The 21,936-nt window shown below is 36.9% G+C and overlaps 2 protein-coding genes across 2 annotated transcripts in view; both read right to left on the bottom strand.

Moving 5' to 3' along the window:
- Positions 1-21,936, bottom strand: part of LOC110561262 (vomeronasal type-2 receptor 116) — a 186,301-nt gene that overhangs the window by 133,243 nt on the left and 31,122 nt on the right. The window lies entirely within an intron of this gene.
- LOC110566236 (vomeronasal type-2 receptor 116-like) overlaps positions 1-21,936 on the bottom strand; it is a 34,543-nt gene that overhangs the window by 293 nt on the left and 12,314 nt on the right. Inside the window, exons 2-6 of the mRNA XM_021664054.1 lie at positions 20,883-21,174; positions 19,761-20,561; positions 17,732-17,959; positions 16,571-16,694; positions 26-934 (exon numbers count right to left, since the gene is read on the bottom strand). Of these exons, the coding sequence (XP_021519729.1) occupies positions 26-934; positions 16,571-16,694; positions 17,732-17,959; positions 19,761-20,561; positions 20,883-21,174 (2,354 nt within the window). The remainder of the gene's footprint in view (positions 1-25; positions 935-16,570; positions 16,695-17,731; positions 17,960-19,760; positions 20,562-20,882; positions 21,175-21,936) is intronic.

The raw sequence follows: 21,936 nt of genomic DNA, 5'->3' as shown, positions 1-21,936 counted from the left end.
TTTTAATTATAGTATAAATGACTACTCTTTCTTGAATGGGTTTTCTGCCTGATCTCAAGGCAGGAGTTTTTCTCTGGTCTTAACAAAATAATGTAGCACTTAGGCACAAAGATCAAGCCAAGAAGTGCTGCACTGGAAGCCAAAATAGAGAAGACTTCCATAGCCACCATAATCTTCCCCTTTGTGCTATGGTAGACAGGAAGGAAGGTGGCCCAGACACAGAAGAATACCTGCATGCTGAATGACAGGAACTTGGCTTCATTGAATGTATCAGGAAGATTCCTGGACAAGAAAGCCACAGTGTAGCTCCCAAGTGCCAAAGAGCAGAGATATCCCAGGACACAGTAGAAGGCAATTGATGAACCCTTGTTGCACACAATGATGATGTTACCATGCTCAGCATGAGTATCTTGATCAATGAAGGGTGGAAAGGTAAGCAGCCATATTCCACACAGAACAAGTTGAATCAGTGTGCAAATGGGAATGATGAAATTAGGGGCCCTTGATACTATTAACCACCTCACCATTCTAGCTGGAACAGTGACTTTGAATGCAATAACTACTGTTATAGCTTTGGCCAACACCGTGGAGAGAGCCACAGTGAACAAAATTCCAAATGCTATCTGCTGCAAGATGCAGGTGGCTTTGTTGGGCTGGCCAATGAAGAGCAAGGAACTGAGGAAAGAAATGATGAGTGTCAATAGCAAGGTGTAGCTGAGAGCCCGATTATTGGCTTTGACAATTGGTGTGTCTTTGTGCTTCACAAAGACTACAAGGACTGTAGCTGTGAGTACAGAGAAGCACAATGCTGTTATGGTTAGGGCCATCCCCAAGGGATCTTCATAGGTCAAAAAACTCACAGATTTCTGGAGGCAGTAGTTCTTCTCTGAGTTTGCATAGTGACTTTCTGGACACTTCACACAATGATCCATATCTGTTCAGAAGTAAAGGTGATTGTGAATCAATCCTCAGATGTTCCCTTTCTCGTTAAACTGTTACTCAGCCTATGCTCATTGAAACGTTTCCTGAGGCACCTTCCTTTGTTGCTTCAGAAACAAACATTTAAGTGCTCTGTGACTCATTTTAAATCTATACAGCCCTCGTTGTCTATGGTCACAAAAAATCAAAGAATACTAATTCTTTTCCTCTGTATATGCTTTGCCTGCATTTGTGACTCTCTTGCCTCTATTTTCTATAAGATTACAGAATTTTATTGCACAATCCTAAATTTATTCTTGTGAAATTTTTACCTTATCAAAATGCATACTTATGTATATACGTTTTGTACATTATGGATAATAGTGTTTGAAAATTCATTTCCTAAAAGGTGTTCTTATATTTGGGACCCATAATTACTTATTTTCATAAAATCTCTTGGATATCCAATTTGGCTCATATTCTAATGTTGAAATAATAAATAGCATTATATTTTTGAAGCTCAAATACATTACTATTAATATGTTATTACGTTTAGCTATACCATTATTTTTGACATATATAGAGAACTATTGAAATATTTCTTGGTACTCAAAAATAAAATTTTAATATACTGTTTCTAAATATTTACAACTTTTATCTTGAATTAAGAAATATCTTAATTCTCTGTTTATAATTCTCTGTTTATAAATCTCTGTTTATAATTCCATATTTCTATTTTATTAAACATTTATATATTTCTGAAATCTATGACCTCATCAAATGATTTTCTCTGTCTTATATTTGGAACTAAACATTTATCAAGTTTTTATTCAGGAGAATAAAATCCGTTCCTTGATATCTTGGATTTTATTATTTTTTTTTTAATCATGAACTCCAACCAATTTTTTTCTCATGAGCATTTTCACAAGCTTTTCACACAATCACAACTTTTTCCTTTGTTTTTATTTTGAGTGTTTTGTTGTTTGTTTTTCTAGTGAAGAATTTATGTTTCAATTAGACAGATTCATCTCTGACTTAGTTAAGGTACATGATATGTGCTTCATTAACTGATTTACGTAAGAATAAGACTTTTCTTTACAAATGTTTTTATTCTACAATATTACACTAGTAATATTTTAAATTTTAATGATGTATATTTTACACTACTTTGATTTACATATTGTTTCAAAATTTACTTATTAGCAGAAAACTATGTAGGCTTTAGTATACATACTGAAGTATTCCTATTCCGTGTATAGTGAAAATGTATATAGACCCACATATAGCTAAAGTACAGGGGACCAATATTTATTAAAATAGTATTTGATCCTTATTACTCTGAGCACTCATGAAATTTTATGTTGGTATGTTTGACATAACACATTTGAAGGAATTTGATGCTATCGTTTATCTTAATTTAATTATTGGGAAACAACCTTTTAAATATTTGTATTTATGTACATCATCAAGTAACACTCAAAGAAGCCACTCTTCACAGTGACCTTTGATGAAAACCAAGAAATATGACTGTGGAAAATCCTGAGAAGAAGTGACATATCAATCCCCATTCATAAACAGGTACATTTCAATCATCTATTCTAGTGGTCAAAGACTATAATGGAAATGAAGGTAAAATGATTACAAGATGAGGACTGAAAATTCCTCCATCCAGGCAACACATGCTTTGCACTAAGGAACATTCGAAAATTAAGGTTAGTTCCCTGGTTAGTCCTACATGAGTATGGGATTAAGGAGAATGAGAAAAATTATCTTACCTTTCCCGGCTAATCTATCTCTTGGAAAGGTATTAAAAGAAATAAGTTAACTGTTTCATTTGCGGACTAACTGATGGATTAATTGTGCCCCAAGGTACCATCTAAATCCAAGGACCATCAAGATGACCATGTTTAAAAAAATTAGGTCACACATAAAGATTAAAAAAAAAAAACTGTTAAGGGTTCAATTAAGGATGAGAGGAGTTCACAAGTGTTGAAGAGGGGGCATACCTGGGATATTTTGAGTACTTATGGGAAATTGCAAAAGAGTGAACTTGACAAAAATAAATGAAATAGAGACCAGGCCTGCCAGAAAACCAGGTAGATTGCCTGGAGACCTTCTTTCTCTGGTCCGCCAGACTCTATTATTCCCCAACATCATCCTTAGTAGTACAGCAGCCTTCCTTACGACATAGTCACATCTTAGTACTATAGTAGCCTCCCTTACTACCTGATCACATCTTCTATGGATCCCACCAACCATCCTCTTCTACTTTTTCTCCCCCCACTGTGATATCCCAGCTTCCAACACAGGACCCCCTAGAAAACCAGCTATGGTGCCCATAGACATTTTCTCCTCTCTGTTAATCTACTCCAAATCTTCCCTTCTTATCACCAGCTCCGCAGCAGAACAGATATAGCAGCCTTCTGTTTCTCTGTGCTTTCATCTTTTCTGGATTTCAATGATTTTCCCTCTCTAATCTTCCTCTTCCCAATTGTTGCCTTTTTCACATTTTAACTCTGGAAGGTACTGCTGCTAACTCAAGAGTTGCTCTTCCCAGGAAAACAAGCAGGCTAAGTCTGACCTTCAGGATTCCTATTACTTCTGAAAGCCAATTTCCCAGTCTCATTTAACAGCTCTACAGCAGAATATTTTGTCTCTCTTTCCTCTCAGACTCTATCTTCAACAGATCGCAAAGACCATCTCCACCAACTTTCTTTCCCCCAACTCATTTCAGTATACCAGGCTCCAATACCAGCAGGCACTTTTGTAAATACACCAGCTGAGCAGGCAAGTAAAACTAGTAAACCAATAAAACAAAGCAATAAAAACAAAACAAACAAACAAAACCACACATCACACTCTCCAAAAATCCAGAGAGAAAAAGAAAGCAAGGAACAAAACCCCACCCCCAAAAAGAAAAATATCCAGAAATCAGCTCCTATACATATAATCATCTGAAACCTAGATGTCTAAGTGATGGCATAATGGCACAAATAATAACAGCCAAAGCAATATTTCTACATTAGAAATGGACTATCTGTAATCCAAAGGAGGTGAGTGGGGTGTGGGACCAAAGCCCATGTCCTCCATCTCAAAAAGGCCTGTGGGGCACTGAATCAGTTCTTGGCTCAGATATCTTTCTGCCTGCTACACAGCTGCCTCACCTGCCTGGGTCAGAAATAGCCAGTAAGCCAGATGGAGACAGTGAACCCAGTGGAGCTGGGCTAGGTTCTGGACGCAAAATCCTATTGTCTGCCATCTGAAGGAAGTCTGTGGGGCACCAGAGCAGCTCTAGCATTGGAGAGCTTTCAACCTGTGTCCCAGCTGCCTGATATACCAAGGTCACAAACAGTGAGACAGCAAAGACAGTGAACTTAGCAGAGCACCCTCCCTTCCTCAAATGCATCTGAATCTCTAGCACCCATTCTTGAGCCACTGGACATCTCCCATCTTCCTATAGACGACTACAGACTCCAGAGGCAGGTGAATCCAGTCTGCAGTACAGGCTCTAAGAATAAAGTCAAGGATATGGACAATCAGACAGATATAGGCTGGCATAAAGAATAAGAATACAATCAACAAAACCCAGGACATCATGGCTTCACCAGAATCCCCCCAAATTAACGGATATTCTAATGCTGCTGAAACACAGGAAAATGATTTCAAATCTATGATTATGCAGTTATTAGAGGAAACAACCAAAAAAAAAAAATAGAGGCCATCACAGACATCCAGGATTCCACAATCAAACAGGTGGAGGAAATGAATAAAATCTTTCCAAGACATGAAAACAGAATTAGAGTAAATAAATAAAACACAGAGAAAACCATGAAAACAGAGAACTTAGAGAAGAGATCAGGAACCACAGAATATAAGAGATGGAGGAGAGAATCTCAGGCACTGAAGATACCACCAACTCCACAATAAAAGGAACTAACAATCATTGGTGTCTATCAAATGTCTATCAAAATCAATGGACTCAACTCTCCAAAAAAAAAGACGCAGACTAACAAAATGTTGCCAAAACAGGATTCAACATTCTGCATTCAAGAAACACACCACTGCAACAAAGATAGACACTATCACAGAATAAAGGGCTAGAAAAAGGTTTTTCCAAACAAACAGACCCAAGAAGTATGCTGTACTAGCCACCCTAATATCTAATAAAATAGACTTTCAACCAAAATTAATCAAAAGAGATGGGGAGGGACACTTCATTCTCATCAAAAGAAAAATCCACCAGGAGGACATCACAATCCTGAACATGTATGTCCCAAACACCAGGGCTCCTGTATTAGTAAAATAAATGTTATTAACGCTTAAATCACACATTGATCCCAACACCTTAATAGTAGGAAACTTCAATGTCCCACTCTCACCAAGGGACAGATCATTGAGTCAGAAGCTAAATAGAGAAACAGTGACACCTACAGAGGTACTAAATCAAATGGACCTAATAGATGACTACAGAACTTTTCACCCAAACACATAAGAGTATACCTACTTCTCAGCATCCCATGGAACCTTTTCCAAAATTGCCCATGTAGTTGGGCACAAAGCAAGCCTCAATAGAAACAAGAAATTTGAAAAAATCCCTTGTGTCACATCAAACCACCGTTGATTAAAGCTGGACTTCACCAACTACAGAAATAATAGAAAACCTACAAACCCATGAAAAATTAACAACTTTATACTCAATGACCACAGAGTCAGGAAAGAAATACAGAAATTAAAGACTTTCTAGAATTCAAGGAAATGAAGGTACAACTTACCCAATCCATACAGTTCATCACAAAGCAAGCCTCAACAGGTACAAGAATATTGAAATAATCCCCTGTATACTCTGAGACCACCATAGACTAAAGCTGGACCTCAACAACAATGGAAATAGCAAAAAGCCTACATGCACATGGAAACTTAACAACTTACTTCTCAATGACAGCTGGGTTAAGGATGAAATAAAGAAAGAAATTAAAGACTTCCTAGAATTCAATAAAAATGAAAGCACAACATACCCAAATTTATGGGACACAATGAAAGCAGTGCTTAGAGGAAAACTCACAGGACTAAATGCATCTAAGAAGAAATGTGTAACATCTCATACAAACAACTTAATGGCACAAATGAAAGCCCTAAAAAAAAAAAAAAAAAGTAGAAACACCCAAGAGGAGCACACAGCTGGAAATAATCAAACTCAGGGCTGAAATCAACCAATTAGAAAGAAATAAAACTATTCAAAGAATCAATGAAACCAAGAGCTGGTTCTTTGAGAAAATCAGCAAGATAGACAAACCCTTAGCCAAACTAACTAAAAAGCAGAGAGAATCAATCCAAATCAGCAAAATCAGAAATGAAAAGGGAGACATAATTACAGACAATGAGGAAGTCCAAACAATCATTAGGTTACAAAAGCCTATATGCCACAAAGTTCAAAAATCTAAAAGAAATGGACAATTTTCTTGATAGCTTCCATCTACCAAAATTAAGTCAAGACCAGGTAGAAAGATTGAACAGCCCTATATCCCCCAAGGAAATTGAAGCAGCCATCAACAGCTTCCCCTCCAAAAGAAGCCCAGGGTCAGATGGTTTCAGTGCAGAATTCTACCAGACCTTCAAAGAAGAGCTAACTCCAATTCTCCTCAAACTATTCCACAAGATAGAAAGAGAAGGAACATTACCAAACTCGTTCTATGAAGCCACAGTCACCTTGATACCTAAACCACATAAAGACCCAACAAAAAAAGAGAACTTCAGACCTCTCTCTCTTATGAACATTGACACAAAAATACTCAATAAAATACTTGCAAACCGAATTCAAGAACACATCAAAGATATCATCCACCATCACCAAGTAGGCTTCACCTCTGGCATTCAAGGTTGGTTCAACATACGGAAATCCATCAATGTAATCTACCACATAAACAAACTGAAGGAGAAAAACCACATGATCATCTCCTTAGATGCCGAAAAAGCATTTGACAAAGTCCAACACCCATTCATGTTTAAAGTCTTGGAGAGATCAGGGATACAAGGCACATACCTAAACATAGTAAAGGCAATACACAGTAAGCCTATAGCCAACATCAAAGTCAATGGAGAGAAACTTAAATCAATCCCACTGAAATCAGGGACAAGACAAGGCTTACCACTCTCTCCATATCTCTTCAACATAGTACTTGAAGTCCTAGCTAGAGCAATAAGACAACTAAAGGAGATCAAGGGGACACAAATCGGAAAGGAAGAGGTCAAAGTGTCACTATTCGCAGATGATATGATAGTATACATGAGTGACCCCCAAAATTCAACCAGAGAACTCCTTCAGCTGATAAATTCCTTCAGCAAAGTGGCAGGATACAAAATCAACTAAAAAAAAATCAGAAACCCTCCTGTATACCAAAGACAAAAGGGCTGAGAAAGAAATTAGGGAAACAACACCCTTCACAATAGCCACAAAAGACATAAAGTACCTTGGGGTGACACTAACCAAGCAGGTGAAAGACCTGTTTGAGAAAAACTTCAAGTATCTGAAGAAGATACCAGAAGATGGAAAGATCTCCCGTGCTCATGGATTGGTAGGAATAACATTGTGAAAATGGCCGGCCTGCCAAAAGCAATCTACAGATTCAATGCAATTCCCATAAAAATACCAACTCAATTCTCTACAGACTTTGAAAAAAAGATTCTCAGCTTCATATGGAGAAACAAAAAACCCAGAATCTCCAAAACAATTCTGTACAACAACAGATATTCTGGAGGTATCTCCATCCCTGATCTCAAGCTGTACAGAGTAATAGTAATAAAAACTGCATGCTGTTGGCATAAAAACAGAAAGGAGGATCAATGGAACCAAATAGAAGACCCATAAATAAATCCACACACCTATGAATACATGATTTTTGACAAAGAAGCCAAAACCATTCAATGGACAAAAGACAGCATCTTCAACAAGTGGTGCTGCTCCAACTGGATGTCTACATGCAGAAAAGTGAAAATAGATCAATATTTATCACCCTGCACAAAACTAAAGTCCAAGTGGATCAAAGACCTCAATATAAAACCAGTTACTCTAAATCTGTTAGAAGAAAAAGTGGGGAACAGCCTAGAACTCATTGGCACAGGAGACTACTTCCTGAACAGAACACCAACTGCACAGGCTCTAAGAGCAATAATCAATAAATGAGACCTCATGAAACTGAAAAGCTTCTGGAAAGCAAAGGACACCGTCATCAAAACAAAACGACTGCCTACAGATTGGGAAAGAATCTTCACCAACCCTTTATCTGACAGAGGGCTAATATCCAGTATATATAAAAAACTAAAGAAGCTGAAAAGCAACAAACCAAGTAATCTGATTAAGAAATGGGGAACAGAGCTAAACAGAATTCTTGAGAGAGGAATATCAAATGGCACAGAAACACTTTAAGAAATACTCAACCTAATTAGCCATTAGGGAAATGCAAATCAAAATGACCCTAAGATTTCACCTTACACCCATCAGAATTGCCAAGATGAAAAACTCAAGTGACAACACTTGCTGGAGAGGTTGTGGAGAATGGGGAACCCTCCTCCACTACTGGTGGGAATGTAAACTGGTACAACCACTTTGGAAGTCAATCTGGTGCTTTCTCAGACAATTAGGAATAGTGCTTCCTCAAGACCCAGCTATACCACTGCTAGGTATATGCCCAAAATTTTCTCAAATACACAACAAGGACATTTGCTCAACCATGTTTGTAGCAGCTTTATTTGTAATAGCCAGAACCTGGAAACAACCCAGATGTCCATCAACGGAGGAATGGGTACAGAAATTGTGGTATTTTTACAGAATGGAATACTACTCAGCAATCAAAAATGAGGAAATCATGAAATTTGCAGGCAAATGGTGGGATCTAGAAAAGATCATTCTGAGTGAAGTATCCCAGAAGGAGAAAGACAAACATGGTATATACTTGCTTATATAGACCTATAAGATATGATAAACATAATGAAATCTATACACCTAAAAAGATAATCAAGAAAGAGAACATGGGGTAAGATGATCAATCCTCATTTAGAAAGACAAATTGGATGTGCAGTGAATGTATGATAGGAGTCTACTGCAGAAGGCATCTGAGAGACTCTACCTAGCAGTGTTTCAAGGCAGATACGAAGACTCATAACCAAATCTTCAGCAGAGTACAGGGAATCATAGGAAAGAAGGGGAGTTAGTATGATGTGAAAAGGATAGTTGCTCCACAAGGACCAAATATATCCTGGGAAAGGGTCTTTTCTGAGACTGTCACTCAACCAAGGACCATGTATGGATATAACCTAGAAGTTCTGCTCGGATGTAGCCCGAGGTAGCTCAGTAGCCAATTGGTTTCCCATAGTGGGGGGAGCAGGGACTGTTTCTGACAGGAACTCAATGGCAGGCTCTTTGACCCCACCCCCCAAGGAGGAGCAGTCCTGCTAGGCCACAGAAGAGGACTTTGTAGCCAGTCCTGAAGATACCTGATAAAACAGGGTCAGATGAAAGGGGAGGACGTCCTCCCCATCAGTGGACTTGGAAAGCTGCAGGGAAGATATGAGGGAGGCTGGGATTGGGGAAGGAATGAGGGAGCAGTATGCGGCTGGGATGCAGAGTTAACAAAATGTAACTAATAAGAAAAATAAAAATTTAAAAAAATAATAGATATGTAAATATTTATGGAAAATGTTTTCTTCATAATTGAAAATGTTATGAATATTTTTACATACTTCCCCAAGTGGGAACTATGTGCATCACATGGCAGATTTTTGAACATCTTATTATTGGTCACTGATCACATGATCTTCTTTTTTTTAAGAATTGGGTTTTTTATTAAATTTTATTTTTTAATATTAATCACAGGTTATTTAAATTGTATCCCAGCTCTAGCCCCTCCCTCATTCTCTCCAAATCCCACTCTCCCTCCCTCATCTCCTTCTTGCCCCTTTCCAAGTCCACTGTTAGGGGAGGTCCTCCTCCCCTTCCATCTGACCCTAGTTTATCAGGTATCTTCGGGACTGGATGCCATGTTCTCCTCTGTAGCTGAGCAAGACTGTTCCTCCATTGGCGGGGGGGAGGTTAAAGAGCCAGTCATTGAGTTCATGTCAGAGATAGTTCCTGTTCCCATTACTGGGGAAACTCACTTGGTTACTGAGCTATCATGGGCTACATCCGAGCAGGGGTTCTAGGTTATATCCATACCTGGTCCTTGGTTGGAGAAATAGTCTCATAGAGGACCCATGTGCCCTCTTATATTTTGTCCTTGTGTAGCTCCTGTCCTCTCCTGGTCATATTATCTCCACCTAAAGAGATGATCAACGTCCTTAGCCATCAGAGAGATGTAAATCAAAATGACCCTGAGATTTCACCTTATACCCATCAGAATGGCAAAGGTTAAAAACTCAAGTGACAACACATGCTGGAGAGGTTGTGGAGAATTGAGAACCCTCCTCCATTGCTGGTAGGAATGTAAACTTGTACACCACTTTGGAGATCAATCTGGTGCTTTCTCAGACAATTAGGAATAGTGCTTCCTCAAGTTTCAGCTATACCACTCCTAGGCATATATCCAAAAGAAGCTCAAGCACACAACATGGGCATTTGTTCAACCATGTTTGTAGCAGCTTTATTCATAATAGCCAGAACCAGGAAACAACCCAGATGTCCATCAACAGAGAAATGGATACAGAAATTGTGGTCCACACAATGGAATACTACTCAGCAATTAAAAACAAGAAAATCATGAAATCTACAGGCAAATGGTGGGACCTAGAAAAGATCATCCTGCGTGAAGTATCCCAGGAGCAGAAAGACACACACAGTACATACTCACCTATATAGACCTATAAGATAGGATAAACATAGTAAAATATGTGCACCTAAAGAAGATAAACAAGAAAGAGGAGACCCGGATTAAGATGATAAATCCTCACATAGAAAGACAAATGGGATGGACATGGGAAGTAGGAGAAAACAAGTAACAGGACAGAAACCTGTCACAGAGGGCCTCTGAAAGACTCTACCTAGCAATGTATCAAAGCAGATGCGGCGACTCATAACCAAACCTTCGGCAGAGTACAAGGATTCATACGATAATAAGAGGAGTTAATATTATCACATGATCTTAAATTTACTGTTTAGACACAAGTGAAACAGGACAATGAAAAATTAATGTATCCCACAAACAAAATTTGAAGGTTAAACATGCTGTGGAATTTCCAAGGTAAATTAATGGAGCTAGCAAAAAAATCATTCTGAATAAGATAACCAGACCCAAAAAGACAAGTATGCTATATATTCATTTATATGAGCTTTTTTTATCTGTTAAATATTGATAAGCAGAATACAACTCATATAGCCACCAAGGTTAGATATAAAGTAATGGCCTGGGAGGGAGAAAAATCATCCCAGGAAGTAGAAGTAGAAAGAATAGTTATAGATGGATGGGAGGAGAGATTGGTTCTGGCAGATGAAATGAAAGAGGCAGAGAAGTGAGTAAGAAAGGAAATGGAGGTATGGACATCTAAAACTAAGGGCCATGTGAGAGGTTCTATAGAAAACCAGTATAATACAAAATACTAAATATACATAAAAATATAAAAGAAAATGTAATTAGAATCACCAAATAATGGGGGAGCCAAACTCCAATTAAATATCTCTAGCCAGAACATGAAAGCTTCATTGTCAAATTAATTGCATATGTCAAAGAGATCCAATTAGAACACTCGAAGAAACCAGGATATTGCCAAAGCTTTTTGGTTGCTCTGCATAAACTGACTGTAGGCTCTGTTGCTGAGGAGAACACTTCATTATTCACTGAGAATACAAAAGTCAAAATAGTGTGTATCTATACGCTTTACCACTATTAATTGGTTTTTATAGTATTAAAGGGTACTTTGCACTCTACTAGAGGAGAAAACACCACTACAGCTACGAACAGTGCAATATATGATGGTGTGCAGCCTGCAGAACACAATGAAGCAATGGTGGCACAAAATTTGTGGAAATAACAACCACTGTCTTATTGGAATTAAGGCCAATTGATATGTAACTTGATATGTAACTCATGCCTGACAATGCCTGGATAGCCAACAATCTGAGATTAGGTAGGCAACAGACTTAGAAAACAAGCAAATTCTAGTGTTCTATGAAAGAAATATAATATAATTAACTCCTAATGATATTCTTGTATACATATAGACCAATATTTTTCCTCAATTTTCAGCAGAAACACATCATCCTACAGTAATGGGAATAAAGGCAAAGACTCAGAACTGGACATTGTGAAGAGATAACCGACTTTGAAAATTGTCTCAAAATATTCCTTCCTTCAAGGCTTATGAAACACAGAATAGGATTCAAAGATATTGTAAGAGCCAGTTATGAAGGAAGACACTGAAACATGAAAGAAATCCACTGAACATCAGGACTTATATATGTATGAACTTACAGAGAGTCTGTCAGCTTGCAAAATGACTGTAGATGTATAAGCCAGAAGAAGTCCTAGTGCCGAGATGGGAAGTAAATACAAGCCTCACCCCCAAAACAGAAGCTATCTCCAAATTAAAACTGCTGACAAATGAGAATTATTTTTCTGTGGATTTTCACTAGGTAATAAAAAAAATATAAAGGCCAGCTCTATACCCAGTAACATATGACCAATACAAAACCAATTCAATGGTATTTGGGGAGATTTTATTGTTTCTCAATGCTTTGTCTTCACATTTTTTTTTAACCATACAGATCTTTGTGTATACATTATGGTTTTTGGTGTGTCGATGTCTACATGTGTTTGTTAAAATATTCATTTTGGGTTTTGTTTTCATTTATTTATTTAGACTTAGAAAACAAGAAAATTCTAGTGTTCTATGAAAGAAACATAGCAATATAATTAACTCCTAATGACATTCTTGTATACATATAGACCAATATTTTGGTCTATACACATAGACCAATTATTTGATTCTTTGTTTATTACTATTCTGGTTTGTTTTTATTTTAGTCTTATTTTTAGATGCCTATTTTTATTGTAATGAGATGGAGAGAAAGAAAAGTTATGGATTTCTGTAAACAATCTACATGTACCTCAACCGAAAAAATGAATAAGGCAAACATGATACAATTTCATAATGTTGTATTATTACTCAGCTGTTAAAAAATAACATAAAATTTGTAGGAAAATTGATGGAAATAGAAAAGTTTATCCTGAGTGAGGTAAGCTGGACCAAGATACACAAATATGCCATGTATTTGCTTATATCTGTATATTAGCTGTTAAATAAATGAGAATCAACCTCTATAGACACAGAGTAGTTAGGAATAAAGGAAGGAACTCATAGAGGAAGGTCTTATAGATCTCCTGGGAAGAAGAAATAAAATAGATTTTATGAGGGACTGGAGACAGGGAAGATAAAAATAGCAGAAAGTTAAGAAATGAAAAGTGAGATGGACGTTAAGGGAAGGAATGAAGATAAGGACAGCTAGAAATGAAGGGCATTTGAAACACAATATGGAAACCTAATATGGTAGAAACTTCTTATAATATATAAAAGTTATCCTCATGAAGTCTCCAAAGAATGAAGGAAATGGAAGCCCAGTTGGTCATCTCTTGCAAACAAATGGAATTTCTAGTACCGGGGCTTATGTGGTGCTCCTTTTTAAACCCTGTTTTATTTGTGGTATGTTGGTATAATGTTCTTGTGAAATGTATACAATTTACCATTGTTCATTCCAATGCTGATATATCCAGCCCACTATCTGGTTTCAATCCAGACACTGCATTGTGATGCTTATTCTAAGCATCACCTGTCTCAAATTTGTATATACATGCTATCATTTGTTCTCTGTATTGCCAGTAAAAACAACTAGCCAATGCTGAGCAATGGAGAGAATAGGGTGGGACATCCTTGTCCAGAGGGGAGGAGAAAGAAAGAGTGGGAAGAGACATTTGAGAGGAGAGGACTGGGAAGTATCAGGAGAAATGAACTGAACCTAAGATATGATTAAAAATCAAGTATAATGAGGAACATCTAAATGGGTGGAAGTTACGAGAGCTTGGAGGTTTAGGATGGAGTAATTATTGCCCAGCATTGTGCTCAAAGTTAACTAAATAAATCCTAGTCTCTGTGTAGTAATTTGGGTATACGGCTTGTTTAGGAATAAGTGCTGTTTAACTAGAAGATAAATCAACGTTAAATATTAATAATCATCAAGAAGGGTATTTATGCCTCTACCTTTCTTTTACCAACCCTTTAACCGTAGGTAGGAGAGAGAAGATTAATGGAGAGAGGAAGCACAGTTGCCTTTACTTCTCCTGGCTGTTTAGGGTCCATGGGTTCCTTTTGGGATATACTAATCTTTTTAAACAGAAAACAGAGCAATCAGTCTCCTCCAAGCTGCTGAGTTGACATGTTTCTCTCTGTCTGTCTCCTAGAAGCGGTCTCACCATCAGTCTCTGGTTTCTCTTCTCCTTCTGGGCTCTCATATTTACATACCTCACAGTTCTAGACCACATCTCTTTCTGTGAGGCAGGACACAGGCCTTCATCAGCTGTCAAATACCACACCCCCATCAAGCAATTATCAACTGTAGACAAACCAAGGCCCAAACTAAAAGCCCACATTTGGGATTAACACAAAAAACATATTTAAATAGCATAACTGAGCTTTTAAAGAAACCAAAATGTCCATTACAAAGGGATTTCATGTCACCTCCCCTTGAGAGGTGAGCAGCCTTACTAAGCCACAGAGGAAGACAATGCAGCCAGTCCTGATGAGACCTGATAGGCTAAGGTCAAATGGAAGAGGAGGAGGACTTCCACTGTCAGTGGACTTGGAGAGGGGCATAGGAGGAGATAAGGAAGAGATGGTGGGATTGGGAGGGAATGAGGTAGGGGGTTACAGCTGGGATACAAAATGAATAAAATAGAATTAATAAAAAATAAAAATTTAATTAAAAAAATTTAAAAAAAGAAAATTCCCCCAAACCCAGGATGTGCCAAGAAAATGGTTGCTCTGCCAAAAAAAAAAAAGATCCTAAAAAGGTCCTACACCTTAAGACAACACAACACACCAACTCATTGAACATAGAGAAGTCAAAATGGTGATACAGATAACCTTCACCCCCATGTATCAATGTCTATGACACAGAAAGTACTTTATAGACTGCCAAAGGATGAGCTTAAACAACAACCCAAACACAAAATATTTTGATCTACATTCAGTCTTTTCTGCAAAGTATGTTAGGATAATGGTGGCACAAACCTTGATGGAGTAACCAACTATTGTATGATTTGACTCAAAGCCCACTCCATGAGATGGAACTTATTTCTGATGTTACTTGAGCAACAAACAACAAAAAACCTTGGGTCAGTATTGGTCTCAAAAATTGACTCTTAATTATATTCTCCAATATTCATACATCAGTACATTAGTAAGCCATCAAGGGGGGGGGGCTTCATTTTTCACTTCTGCAGCAGAAAGGTTTTCCAGAGACCAATATCCAGCTATTATGCAGAGGAGAGAGAGAGAGAGAGAGAGAGAGAGAGAGAGAGAGAGAGAGAGAGAGAGAGAGACCTTGGCACACACAACTCTAAGTGAAGTGTTTTCATTGATCCCCTCATCTCAGAGCTTAGGGAAACCCATAGAAGATGAAGCAGAAGGAGTAGGCGAGACAGATAAGACAGAAGGGATAAGGACATCAGAAGAACTAGGCTCTCTATAACAACTAATCAATGCTTATATGAAGATCCAGAGACTAAAACAGGAATCACAGCCTACAAAGGCCTACACTAGGTCCTCTGGACATGTACTACAGCTTTCAGTTTAGCACATTGATGGCACTACTAAATGTGTAAACAAGTAAGCCTCTGATTCTTGCACATTCTCTTGGGACTTTTATTTTTCTATTGTCTTGACTTCTCCAACTTTGATTTGCTGGGAGTTTTTTTGGTTTGTTTTAACTAATTATATTTTATTTTGTTATGGCATAGATGCCTGTTCTTTACTAATGAGAGACAAATAATGAATGGATCTCTGGTGAAGGAGGAGTTGGGAAGGAACTGAGAGGAGTGGAGGAAGGGAAATGTATTCAGATAATATTGTATGAGAGAAGAATCAATGTGTAATAAAAGGAAGACAAAGATTGTAAAAGTTCATCTTATAAGAAATATATTATTTACAGTAAAAAAAAATCCTTAGATTTGATAGAGACAAAATACATGTACTGCAGAATTTAAATCCAACTCTCCAGTCAAGTACTGTGTAAAAAAATATACTATGAATAATCTTAAAAAGGATGTGCGAAATTAAAGCTTTAAAAGAATCCTACATGTGACTGAGAATGTTTGAAAACAAAGAAGTGGTACTCAAAACACTGTGTTCACAGTAAAATGAAACAGACTATTAATTTCTGTGCAAGGTGGCTTTCCTGGGGAACAATATCTGCAATGAAAAAAATGTAGATCAAGGATGATTTCAATGTCTAGAACGTATCCTTTCAAGTGGAAATAAAAGGATGGGACACACTTAAATTTCTAATAAAGGAACGAAAGTGTACCCCTTTCTTCCCTGCAGTCTTTTTCCACTTTCTTAGGTATTACAGACTCCTGTGAACAGGTTGGAAAGTTCTACGAAAGCATGTGTTTACCTGTCTCATTGGAAATCTCATTGTTTGCACAAGGAGTGCAATCAAAGCAACAGATAGCCTTTCCTTCCTGGGAAGCTTTTCTGAATCCAGGCCTACAGCTCTCACTGCAGACCGACCGAGGAATCTGAGAGAAATGAAAGCTATTAGCAAATGCTGACTTTTGTGAAATTTTTGAGTAAATAAATACTTACTGAGTATCATGAGTAGTTAATTTGCCAATACTTGCATTTAAAATTAAAGATAATGATTTTGATATTACTAATTATGGCAGATTTCGGGTTTACACAGCCCACATTATCTAATATATGAAGCTGTTGTTAAGTATAGGTTATTAAACTAAATGTTCCAAAATGTCATGACTTGAGATTCAACGTGTCTCTACACTTACAGGCTACTAAGAGGAGCTTTTATATCCAATATGTTTATGAATGATGATTGAGGACTTTGCAGAGCTGGAATTCGTCATGGAGACAAATCTAATGCTTTTCTGTGAGAAGTTTTATATAGACATTTACCTGAGGTAGGAAGAGTCACCACAAAATGGAGCTCAGTATTTCAGTGGCTACTGTCACAGACAGAATAAAATAAGATGAAAGGTGAGCAACCATATTTTTTAATATATGATTCTGGTCTGTGAATGTGATGTCAACCCCTCCACTGGCTCCTACAGCATTCTTTTCCCACCATGATATAACACATGCTCAAAGTGTCATCCAAAGCAAACCTGTGCTTCTTTCAGTTTCTTTGGTTGACTGTTTATGTGAATTACAAAGAAAGTATAATACATGTGCACACACACACATCTGTCATGCTATTCTACCTTTTCAGTGGTTGACAAAACAAAAATAACACTTTAATTCTCACTGATATTTCTTCAGCTGGATGACAAAATACACTTCCTATCAATGGTTTAAGGCAGTTTCACAACAGACACTCTATTCAGAAGAAGTGTGTGAGCATTTATAAAATTTAAAACTAAGGGTTTTTACTGATTAGATTCAGAGAATGAGAAAAAAGTCTATGTTGCCTATTTTTATGTGAAGTTTCTTATTGGCAGCTGAATATTAATTGGTACAAACTGAGTTTCCAAGGATTATTATATTCTGAGAATCACTGTTGTTTGTATGAAACATCAAAGCAGTGAGACAAATCACAACTCACCTTTGTAAATTTTACTGGCCATTCTATTAGATGCTCAGACAAAGAGAACTGTTGCCCCTGGGGAGCATTTGGGAAAAAAGTTCCCACTTTCACTTTTAATCCCAGACCCTTTGGAAAATTCCAAAAATTGAGAATATCATACTCTGAAACTATTTTTTTCCTTCCATCCATTAATGTGTGACCACGAACATAATTTTTCAGTAGGGTATTCTTTAGGAAAGGTAGTAGCTAAGAGAAATACAGAAACATTTGTTGATGTACACTTGAGATACTCAAAAAACATTTTTTAAAGTAGTACAAAGAATCTCAGTTGGCACAGCCATATTCATTGGAAATGGCAAAAGTCAGGGAGCCAGCACAGCTCTTTGTCACAGTTCCAGCAAACCTGAAGCTAATGATGCAATTGCTGTAATTCTGTCTCTCATTTTTAGGTTCTATTCTCTATGTGTTACATTCTCAGGGATGTTCTGGAATATGATTCATTCTATGTCTTTTTCTGAGAAAATTATGCCTGAATCATTTTAGGAAAGTCCTAAACTTATTATCCTTTCAGCTTTTAAGGAAATAACTTTGTCTGGCCCAATTTGAAAAATTTTTCTTAGGTCTTGGAGATTTGATGAGCACAGATAAAAACAAAGCTAGGAATTTCTAAGTGAGACGACTCCAGGAATGTTCTTTTGGTATCTTTAACTAAGCATACTCAAACAGTATAATTGTACCAGGATAAACTTAGCAATATTCGACAAACTGACTGGTTGGGAGAATTGGTAACAGATTCAAAGCCTCTTTTTACAATATGTGTAGAGCTCTCTGAAAATGTAGTTTAAAGATAAGAGATCATACAGGCTACACTAGTGGAGGAATAAGATAGATTGACTAAAATAACCTTTTTCTTCTTAATAGCATAGATTGTAAAATGATATAAATAAAATGAGTTAAGTATTAGTAGTGGCTATTCATAAAAATAACAGTTCCCATTTTTGTCTATTTGTCTAGAGTACCCTAAAACTACAATTTCTGCCAGCCTAAAAGCAGGGCACCATATAATAAATGTGTTTGCTTTCAAACACATTCTTTAAAATCTGAATTGGTTATAGGGTTGATAATAAATGTAAAATCTGTTTTATTTGTACTTTCAAATGATGACTGAATTTGTAACCCCAGACATATAATGAAAAATTAAACATACATCGAGAGTCAAAATTATACAATCTGTATGCCACAAAGACTCATTAGTCTGCATCTGTTGTGTGAAGCCTGTTTAAATAAACAAGCAACCTGACTGTTAGTAAGAATTTCAAGATTCTCTTGACCACCATAACTGACTCATCCCTTCCTCATCAGTTCCTTATCTCCTCTTACGGAACCATGTCAAATGCTATTGCTGGTCCTCAACATTCAGTGTTTTTGAGCACTCATGATAAAAAAAAAATCTGTAAGGGAGACGTAAGATACGTGGATTCAAATGCATTAAATTTTGAAAATCTCATTCTGTTCAAAAGAAATCATTTAACTAAACACAGCTAAGATACCAAGTTATGTGAATTAAGCTGATTCATTTTTTTTTTTCTGAAAAGCTAGCCACCTCTTTTAACATTTGAAATATGGTCAGAGCTTTCTTCCCTAAAATGATGGCCCTGAAGTCTAAAGTACAATTTCATGTTATCCTTAACTTCGTAAGCCTCTGGTAGTATTTAGAAACATTGTAACCCTTAATGGTCTACTGCTCCAAACTCTGCTCTAAGGAATACAAATGGGAAATATCAGTTTTTCACAAATAATAAAAATGTGAGGCAACTTATTGCATGAACTTAATATTGACTAATAAGTTTTTTCCTCTAGCCTGATGAACCATTTATAAAGGAAATTTACTCTGAATTTTGCAATGGCTTTCAAAAAGGGAAGCAAATATCTCCACCCTTATTTATTGACAACGTATTCTAAAATTTATGGTACCCTGTTGTCATGCCTTAGAAAATAATAAAAATGTCACATTGTGGATATTCCAACACACGGAAAGGGATATTACCTGCCAGGGAAAGAATGCCCCTCCATTATCATATGCTTGTATCTGTATTTGCTGAAGATTCATCTCATGGAGACTGTAGGCTACTGCATATACAGCGTTGTATATATTGTAGGACTCTTCACTCATGGTTGGGTCAAAAACATGCCTGGGAAGTAACTCCAAAGAAGCATTGGGTTGGCAGTTCTCTAAAAGTTGACAATCAGACTCAGAGAATGAGCACTTGAAGAACAAATACCAAAACTTAGGAAGATAAATATCTTCTGGGTATTTATAGGGATTAACTGTTTGAATGAAATTAATAAACTCAACCATCTCCTCATGGTGGTGTGAGAAAATGAGGCTCCCATGAAGTGACTCTACCATGAAATAATCAGAATGGCTGTCAAAATCCCACGGAGAGTTCAAGACCCAGACTTTCCATGTCTCTAAGAGTTGTGAAATATGTCTCATTAAGCCTTGTAAAGAAACAATATCCCCATAAATAACAATCACATTTGCTGATGATTCTGAAATAATTTCAATATTTTTCCATATTACATTGGAAAATGAATTCCAGGTACCAGAGATCATTTTCAAAAAGGCTATGCAGATGTTATTGCTCTCCATTTTTTCCCTCAAGTCTGACAGTATCTGAGTCCCTCTATGGTCATCTGGGAGGATCAAACCAACCCAAGACCAGTTGAAATGAAGCATCAAAGAGACTATGGCATGTGACAGATATGTGTCATTGGGGGCCATCTGATAGAGAGACTTAAATTGACCTCGGTCATTTAAGATAGAATCAAATGGCCCAAAGGTGAGCTGAAGAGGAAACAAAATTGGAAATCATCAGCACAATGTCACTTCCAAATCAACAAACATAAACAGTTAGGATAAAGATGGTTTGTCAGTTTTAAAATGCAAACACATTTCAGAGTTTTCCACAGTAATTCCTGACAGGTTTTCAGTTTAAATATCCTAGCTGGTCTTATCCACCTCTCCTTCCTTGCTATTTCCTATTATGGAAACTTGGATCTATTGTCAAGTACCTTCATACTTTTCATTGATAGCTGAATATTTCAAGTCCCACTATTTTTGAATTTCAGACACCAATAATACTAGCTCCCACAACTCATACCTCACCTGTGGTATTTTGTAGAGTTGTAGCAGTGTCCCAATATGGGAAGATGTTGCCCATGCTGTCCCTGTGAGTGCAGCAGGTGACTTTCTCTTCTGCCCACAGTTGTAGTTAGGTAGGGGAACGCTCATTCTTGTGAGCCAAAAAAAGGCACTAAGAAGAATACTCTTTTCAGTAAATGGGACATTATAAAGATCAAAGCCCAGGGTTGTGTTGGGTAGAAGATGAGGATTTCTGTTGATCTCTTTAATGGCAAACATCAGGGCCAGAACAAATTTGTAGTTCTTAAACTTATATCTGCACAGATTTAAACAAAAATTACACATGAAGAAGTCACAGACTATAGAACCTTCCTAGTTAGTGCAGTGTCTTTTATAACTCAAATACCAAGGTCTCTATAAAATCTATATTTTAATATCGTGTCATAAATAGCTTGAGTTAGAACGGCCATTTTAAGTATGTAAGATTAGGTAAAATCCTATAGGTTGAACACTTGCTAAGTATGGTCTCTGGGACTCTAATTTATTGTTATGTTTATTTATTTATGTGTGGAAAAACTATCTATAAATAAGGAACTAGGTTCTGACACATTAGAACTCTTAGTGTCTGGATCTTGGTTTTTTTAGCCTTTATAAATTTAATGGGTCAGTTTTTACTTAAACACCCAGTTTTCTGCGATAATATCCTATTTAAAATATATAACAAAGTTAATTTAAAACATATATTGCTGCAGGTGTTGTTTCTATGATCCTTTTAATAGGGTTGTGTGAAATATCCTATGTAGACCAAGAGGAACTTATGGTGGTCTTCCTATAACTAACTCTCAATGGTTGGGATTAATTCTTATGAACACACCCAAATTAGTTTACCTTTTGTATATTTATGAGTAACACATATTACAATGTGGGTCACTTATGTGGATATGAGTCTCTGTGAAACTACAAGTTCATGAGTGTCAACAATTATGAACGAAAGACAAAGGACATCCAGAGTCAGCCCAAATTGTCCACATTATTTTACATAGGGTCTTTTAAACATTTGAATTCATTATTGATTGAC

Source organism: Meriones unguiculatus, chromosome 14 (genome assembly GCF_030254825.1).
Source record: "Meriones unguiculatus strain TT.TT164.6M chromosome 14, Bangor_MerUng_6.1, whole genome shotgun sequence".
NCBI lineage: Eukaryota > Metazoa > Chordata > Mammalia > Rodentia > Muridae > Meriones > Meriones unguiculatus.
Note: the sequence above shows the minus strand (reverse complement) of the source record. Positions and strands in the feature narration are given on the sequence as shown.